The 8,234-nt window shown below is 45.1% G+C and overlaps 1 protein-coding gene across 1 annotated transcript in view; it reads left to right on the top strand.

Moving 5' to 3' along the window:
• LOC116400454 (histone-lysine N-methyltransferase EHMT1-like) overlaps positions 1 to 8,022 on the top strand; it is a 23,850-nt gene extending 15,828 nt beyond the window's left edge. Inside the window, exons 14-20 of the mRNA XM_031878291.1 lie at positions 1,754 to 1,898; positions 2,657 to 2,734; positions 3,496 to 3,611; positions 4,359 to 4,445; positions 4,553 to 4,631; positions 6,175 to 6,350; positions 6,439 to 8,022. Coding sequence (XP_031734151.1) covers positions 1,754 to 1,898; positions 2,657 to 2,734; positions 3,496 to 3,611; positions 4,359 to 4,445; positions 4,553 to 4,631; positions 6,175 to 6,350; positions 6,439 to 6,535 — 778 coding nt within the window. The 3' untranslated portion in view covers positions 6,536 to 8,022. The remainder of the gene's footprint in view (positions 1 to 1,753; positions 1,899 to 2,656; positions 2,735 to 3,495; positions 3,612 to 4,358; positions 4,446 to 4,552; positions 4,632 to 6,174; positions 6,351 to 6,438) is intronic.
• Positions 8,023 to 8,234: the final 212 nt, after the last annotated feature.

Genomic DNA, 8,234 nt, shown 5'->3' with positions numbered 1-8,234 from the left:
TGTGTGTGTGTGTGTGTGTGTGTGTGTGTGTGTGTGTGTGTGTGTGTTGTATGAAACAGTCTTTGTCGTACTTATTGCTGCTGTTTGCTCTCATCTCTGTTCGGGTGTTCCTCTGGGACTTGAGACTTGTCTTCCTGTCTTGCTTATGAAACACTTTCAGAACCCACTAGAGAAACAGGAAATGGAATATGATGACGCTAAAGACAGAAAGCTGGTCTCAGGTTCCTATTACAAAGTGTGGCATTATGAAAGAGGTATTCCAGACGGGGATTGCCAGAGAGTGGGAGGAGTTCTTTGGGTACATTAGGGAATCACGAGCCAGGTTATTGCATCAAAGATGTCCCGCTGGCTTTGACGGCGCTTTCTTTGGGTTTTTGTCTGAACACAGAGCTTCTTTAAACGGGGCTTGTGTGGATGTGACCACTTCATAGCATACGTCTGATCAGTCTGATCGGGTCATTGTGGTTATGTAAACGTAACCAGCCGTTGATACATTTTTTGACCGTAGCAAAAACGTAGATTTCAAATATGGAGAATATTTTGTTGGATAAAAACATGTTTTGGAAATGATTACATCCATATTTTTTCAAAGAATTTAGACTTTTGGAGGACTGAGACAATGACAGAGACGAGGACACAGAGCCACGTCGGCTGCTGTGTTTGTGTTTAAGAGACGGAGGAAGGCCAGTAGATTATTGTGTGCATGTTTCTGTACGTTATTACTTATAATAATTAGAATGTCAATGTTATGAATGAAGCTTCAAACTATTGGGCACAGTCCTTGTAGCCCTAATTCAAGCAGTAAAGATGTCCGCTCTCATTAGCAGACAGAATGTCAATGAGCCTGTTTGGTGACTCTTTGGTCTGAGAGAAAAGGAGAGCCAGAGGACATGAACACCGTGATGTGTAAGCTGTGCGATGAACAAGTCAGGACTAAAGATGGAAACGCTACACATCTCCAACCCTTCTCCAACTCACCATCCAACAGATTGCCTGTGTTCACATCCAGCAGACACGGAGCAGCTTTCATTTGGGCTCATGATTGTGTCCACCGTTCACTGTCCTTCTGGTTCTGGTTTTGTCTCCACCAACTCCTGAGAAAGATATCTGCTCAATGCTAACATGCTCACAATGACAAAGCTTGCATGTGGTTCAGAGCAGGTGTACTGTTTCCAATGGTCCCCCTCTATGTTCAGCTCACCTTCACTTATCTAATGATGGCGCTAGATTCAAACGAGTCCTCCTCTGGGAACATGAATGTGTAGCAGATGTTCCAGACTGAGGAGCAGCAGCATGTTGCTGGTGTGAGAGATGTGGAGTGAGCTGGAGACTAAACAATAAGCAGAGACTAAACAATAAGCAGAGACTAAACAATAAGCAGAGACTAACGAGCTGTTATGAGAGATGTGGAGTGAGCTGGAGACTAAACAATAAGCAGAGACTAACGAGCTGTTATGAGAGATGTGGAGTGAGCTGGAGACTAAACAATAAGCAGAGACTAAACAATAAGCAGAGACTAACGAGCTGTTGTGAGAGATGTGGAGTGAGCTGGAGACTAAACAATAAGCAGAGACTAACGTTATACATCATCATTGCATCATCATCAACTGGTTGCTCACATACAGATATTATCAGCGCTGCTTTAAGTTATAGTTAATGTAACATGTGTCCTTGACACAGATCTATATGCATTTCTGTTTCCGTGCATATTTGAATCTGATTTTGAAGACGAGTGTTCCTTCTCTTCTCTTAGGGACATCTCTCGGGGGTACGAGGCCGTTCCTATTACCTGTGTTAACGGTGTTGACAGCGAGCCGAGCCCTGAAAACTTTAAATACATTCCTGACAGCTGTGTCACCTCCCCGCTGAACATGGACCGGGACATCACGCATCTACAGGTGAGATGCTCTCAAGACAGCAAAGATCTGTGTGTTTGAAGAAGAAGTCGATCCTAAACTAGCAGTGAGTGTCTCTACAGTCTGTCCTCCTGTCTGAGTAGCGCATGATGGAAACTACAGTCACCAGCTGTTTTAGGAAGCTACTGAACTAATGAAAGTTCATATTTAGCATTAGTTTCTAAAGATGAATGTCTTCAGTAGGAAGCGATGGGTGGGCGTGCTACACGCAGGGTGAGAGTGTTGAAAGATGAGGCCACGGTTACACTCGTCTTTTCAATGACACTTTAGTCATCCGATCATAACAAGACGCATGAACTGTCAAGTCTGCTGGTTCCCAGATCAGATCCAACCGGTAAGACCTAGCTCACAGTATGTTCTCATCTCAGTGAAGCGTGCACAGCATGGGCCACAGTCCAGACCGTTCATCAAACGTACTAATGCTGCAGCGAGGAAGCAGCTAAAAGAATGACTTTCATTGTGAAGAATTTATAGGAAATGAAAGGTGTTAAGAACCCCGAAATATATCCAGTCACTGTCTGATCAGACGGGGCACGTAGAAGTATCAGGTGACACAACGCTGAGTTCCAATGTCCCGCATTGAAAAGACAAGTGTCCTTGCAGCCTAAGACGTAGTTGGTTTTGGTCTCTTCGTTGCTGCAAGCTTCACGTCACCATGAGACATTCACGTCAGGCTCACCAGGTCTACACGCAGGAACTCATCACACTTGACTTACATCAGCTCTCACTGTGTCACTCAGCACTGCAGCTGTACAGACGACTGCTCATCCGGTACCTGCATGTGTGGTCAGCTCAGCCTGAGATGCTGGTATGACGGTGTAAGTACACGCGCGCGCACACACACACTTAGACTCAGCTATGATTCTGTGGGGTTATTTCAATGTCTGTTGCTTTTAACAATAATAAAATAACTTATTCAGTGTTTAACTATCGTATGTATTTATTTTTTTACTGTCACTTCCACTTAGTCACATGAGTGTTTACTCTTTAATAACATACTACAGTTATTCCACATGGAAATAAGGTATTCATTAGTTGAACACATTTTATTAGAGCTAGTTGAGGATATTAAAACAGTGCTGACGGTTTGTGAGGCTCCAGGTTTACGCCTCCGCGCCAGAGACAGCCAGGCTGGAGGCTGGAGGCCGTTATGTTCCCGTCTGTCCGTCCGGTCCTCCATACACACACATTTTCCGTGAATGTGAGATCTCAGATTAGCCACACATGTCCAGTTGGACTCAAGGATGAGCTGATTAGATTCTGGTGCTCAAAGGTCAGGGTCACTGTGACCACAAACAGCTTTTTGTCCATAACTCAAGAATTGAAATGCTAGTTATGATAATTTTACACGAATGTCTAATAGTATAAAATGTTATACTGTTGGACATTCGTGTGAAATTCTCATGAGTTGAAAACATTTGGCAGTAATTCTAGTTTTTTTCCAAAATATGTTTCCAGCTGTGAATACAAAATCAAACATCTGGTTTTGTGAAAGCACAGATAAATGGTTTCAAGTGTAGATGAGTGTTTGTAACGTGTTTCTTGGTGTGTGTGTGTGTGTGTGTGTGTGTGTGTGTAGGAGGGTCGACTACCTCTGGACTTCTGTCAGAGGGAGCCCCCAGTGCTGTTTGAGTGTAACCACGCCTGCTCCTGTTGGAGGACCTGCAGGAACCGAGTGGTCCAGAACGGACTGAGGTGACCTATTCCGCTCTCAGACATTTCTTCTGCAGCTCTTCATCCACAGCTCACTGTGGCTGTTTCCTTTCCCACCTCTCCTTCCTATTTAAAAGCCTTCGGGTTTCCTGGGGGAAGGTTTCATATGAAACAGCAGCAGTGCACAGTGTGAATGAGCACCGACTTCAATCGGCACATATAGCTCCAATGTGGCTGCATTGGAAGTCAGCAGGGTTTCCTTTCAGTCATGGAAAATGATTTCAACATTCTCCTATTTTCCTTTAGCTGAGAATGAACGACAGGAACTCTCAGAGCTCCTAACACGGACAACATCTGGACTACGCCTGGTCCAGCATCATAAACGCACTGCATCTGAACAGGCTGCTCTCAGTTCTATGGTGGAAATAATATATTAAAAAACATTAATTTACTCATGAAAAAGAAACGATAACGATATTGATAAAGACCATCGATACGAGTAGTAGTAGTATGGATAGAATCCTGACGACACCCATCCCGTCACACAGTAACACACACCGTGGGCTCAGGAGAACCCAGTGGTCACAGTGTGCATACTGAGACATGGCTGGCAGGCCTTTAACCCAGGCCAGAGGAAACAGGACTCAATGTGCTCTCCCAGTAGAGAACAGGCTCTCTAAGGAGGTTTTCTCTCTTGAAACTGTTTTCTTGAATCAAATCAATGTCATTTTTTGTCTTAATGTGCTGCTGCTGCTGCTGCAGAGATAATCTCCTTGTTGTTTGCTTCAGAGCGCGGCTGCAGCTCTTCAGGACTCAGAAGATGGGCTGGGGAGTGAGGGCCATGCAGGATATCCCTCAGGGAACATTCATCTGCGAGTAAGGAGAGACCGTTGCAAGAGAAACGACTGAATTCAGTGTTTCACAGCATGAAGTATTGAAGAGAAGCTGCACTCTGAGCTCCTTTCCCTCTCATGCTTCCACAGGTATGTCGGGGAGATCATCACGGATGCAGAGGCCGATAAAAGGGAGAACGACTCTTTCCTCTTCGCCCTCGACAACAAGGTGTTTCTATTGGTTTACATCCATTCAGAAAGGTGTGCTCGGTGAAGGTGCATGTTGGTTCTGAGGTGAGAGAAGAAGGACGGCTCGCTGCAGGTCGGATGCTCAGTTAGGACTCTGACTCCTACGACTCATGAGCTTTCTGCTGCATCAGCAGAAATGATCAGAACAAATATCAATGTATAGATGTTTCACAGTTGCAGTTTGTAGAATTACACGAGTAAAAATGGAAAAGCATGAAATAGTGTTTAATGTGTGGCTTAGTAATGAAGTCGAGATTCAGTTTAATTGATCCTGTTGTGGATTTAAGTGTCGCTCAGTTAGTTGCCAGTCACACCACATGACGGTGTAATGTCAGTGCTGTGGGATTGAAAACGTCTGTATGTTCCTTTATTCAAGTGTCACATACCTAAAGGGGGCCGGCCCACGTGGTGTCACCTCGTCTTCAGAGACAAGGAGACACGAGCCACTACATGCTTCTGTACACACATGTCCACTACGTTATAGACGGTTAACATACAACACGCTCACATGTTGACAAAGCCTGAGCTATGTCAAAGGCCTCATATGTAAACGTGTACCGCAATCTCCATTCTACCGTCATGTCAGACACACTGCATGTGCTCTGACAGTCGGTCAGCAGGGGGCGCTGCAGAGCCGCTCATCACACACCACTCAGTCCGTCCAGCACACGGTTGATGTGAGCAGGGTGGACGAGTCTCTTTGTTCTGTTCACGTATCTTAAAGAAAGATGGTCAAACCAACCTGTTGATGTATTCCTCTGGCCTCTGTGAGGCTGCATGCAGTGATTCTCAAACACTGGGTCGGGACCCACAGAGGGGACGCAGGGGATTTCATCAGTCAACAAATAAATGAGCAGAATTTGAATCGTCTTTTGTTAAACATTTCTATCTGCAGTACAGTTGTGAGCCACATGGTGGAGCTGAGTGTTGGGATTGTTCTGATGACCGGAGCCTGCTGAGCCTATTTACTGTGTTTGTGTTACTGATGAGAGGAGTGAGACAGTCTGTTAGCCTCTAATGTGTTTGGTCTCATAAATTATATAAGATGTATTTTCAATAACGCATGCATAAAACACATTGTGATTTATCAAATGTACATCTTTTCTAAATGGCTGCTATCTGTTCAGGATAGTTCCCTCTCATCTATAGATCAGGGTTATTGTGTCTTGGGTTGGTTTGTCATTTTTAAAAAGTGGGCCCCCGGAAAAAGAAGCTTGTTGAACACTGTTAGTGCAGTGGTTCCAGTGCAGGAGTAGATTCAGGACAGAAGCTGGGAGCACACGTAGTCAGATGATCAGAACGGTTGGAAACAAACCAACAGGTTAACACTAGTTCTAAGAGAAGGTGAAGGTGAGCGGTCTCCTGTAAACATCCAGCACAGCTCACAGACACACAGTAAGTTCAGCAGGTCAAAGCTTTGATGTCCTCGTGGATTATTATTACATTTCTGGTGCTCTCGCTGTGTTTGCCCTCCAGATGAAGAACATGTGACCGTGAATCTTTGTGTTCATTATCTTGTGCAGGTGGGAGACGTGCATTGTATTGATGCGAGACTCTTTGGCAACATCGGCCGCTTCATCAACCACCTGTGTGAGCCCAACCTGTTGGCTGTGAGGGTGTTCACCATGCACCAGGATCTACGCCTCCCCAGGATAGCCTTCTTCTCCAGCAGGCCCATCAGAGCTGGAGACCAGATGGGGTGAGTGGAGGAAACCCTTCAGTAGAAAACCTCAAGTAAACGGTTCAAACAAAGATAACATGATGGACGGGTGCCTCTTCCTCAACAGGTTTGACTATGGCGATCACTACTGGAGGGTGAAGAGCAAGTACTTCAGCTGCCAGTGTGGCTCTGTCAAGTGTCGCCAATTGGCCGGCAGCGGATAGGAACTCACTGGTCCCTCTCTGCCGGGATGCGCTCTGACCTCTGACCTCGTCACCGTCAGAAACACGGAACGTGATGCTTTCATTAAGTCAACACCAACGGGATGTTCTTGAATTCACAGTTTTAAAGCAACTTTCACAAACATTGTGAGAGTCCGTAACCTCAGAGCACAGGATCTGACTCATTGATGCACCTGATGAGGTCACTTTTCTACATGAAGGACCCTGTAGCTCGCCACCAGCCCCAAATACTGTATGTCAGAGTGGTGACATCATATCTGCACTCATGCACTCTCGCTTTAATACTGCAAATATGTGTATTAGTGAAGTGAAGTGATGTTCCTGTAGTCTGATGTCTTCTATGAACACGCGTTTTACTACGTGTCTAATTAGACATTAAACACATGTGAAAGCTCTTTTCATCTTGTTTTTTATTAATGAACTTTAGTTGTCAGGAGAAAGTAGGGACACGGCTTCAGGAGTGTCGGTGAGGTCCAGCATCTGTGCTGGCTGATCAGGTCTCGCTCACGGTTGGTGTTCCGGTTCAGCCCAAAGGTGTTGGATCAGTCCTTCCACACCAGACTGGGAGATCATGTCTGTATGGAGCTGACGTGTACGGACACGTCGTCATGTTGAAACAGAAAGGGGACAAACGTACTGTTGACACAAAGTCTCTACTGTCCAAAATATCTTTGTATGCTGGAGCATTAACGTTCATTTTTATTGGAACTGAAGGACCCGAACCAGGAAGAAGTGACCTAGACCGAAGGTACACAGCAGCATACTGTATGTTCACATACATTTAACCATATAGTGTAACTATAGTACTCTATTCTAGACCAGGAACAACTAACCCAGACCACAAGTACACAAAGGTATGTGGACAGACCTTTGGCCGTACTGTGTGGTTGGCACATTTAAGTGAAGATATCACAACGACAGACTGTCAAATAACTGAGACGAGTCAAATGTGAGACGAGTCATCAGTAATACTTTCTAGTAAAACAAATTTGGTGAAATGAAATGATTAGTGGTTTTCCTGGGAGCTGCTGCAGTCCTCTGCAGGTCCCTGAGCTCTGCTGGCCTCAGTGTGGAAGCAGATTACTGGTCAACATTGCTGCCGGTTTGTTAGCTCGGCAAATCCAAATGCAGCTCCGTATTATTTTGTGAAACCTCCCAGACCGTTTCATGTCGAGTGAATCCACAGATTCACTTCAACTCAACCACACGCTGGTCTGATCATCATGTTCACCATCGAGTCACAGTTCCTCACTAACTGCAATTTGAACCAATTTCAAAATTACATTTTTGCTTTGAGTCCTACAGCATTTTTAATAAAGTACTTTCATTTTTGTTTGATAATAGTTTTTTTTAAATGTGATAACTTAGGATATGTAGTCTGCTAGTTTCACATGATTTCCGTTGTTATGGGGCGACTGTGGCTAAGTGGATAGCAGGGCCGTCCTTCAATCAGAGGGTCGGCGCAGGGCCGTCCTTCAATCAGAGGGTCGGCGCAGGGCGTCCTTCAATCAGAGGGTCGGCGGTTCGATCCCCGGCTCCGCTAGTCGCATGTCGATGTGTCCTTGAGCAAGACACTTAACCCCAAAATTGCTCCCGTAGCTGTGCCTACGGTGTAGAAATGTGATAGAATCTGAATTGTAAGTCGCTTTGGATAAAAGCGTCTGCTAAATGACTGTAATGT

The sequence above is a fragment of the Anarrhichthys ocellatus genome, unplaced genomic scaffold (genome assembly GCF_004355925.1).
Source record: "Anarrhichthys ocellatus isolate YVR2014 unplaced genomic scaffold, GSC_Weel_1.0 scaffold172, whole genome shotgun sequence".
In the NCBI taxonomy this organism is placed as follows: Eukaryota; Metazoa; Chordata; class Actinopteri; order Perciformes; family Anarhichadidae; genus Anarrhichthys; species Anarrhichthys ocellatus.
Note: the sequence above shows the minus strand (reverse complement) of the source record. Positions and strands in the feature narration are given on the sequence as shown.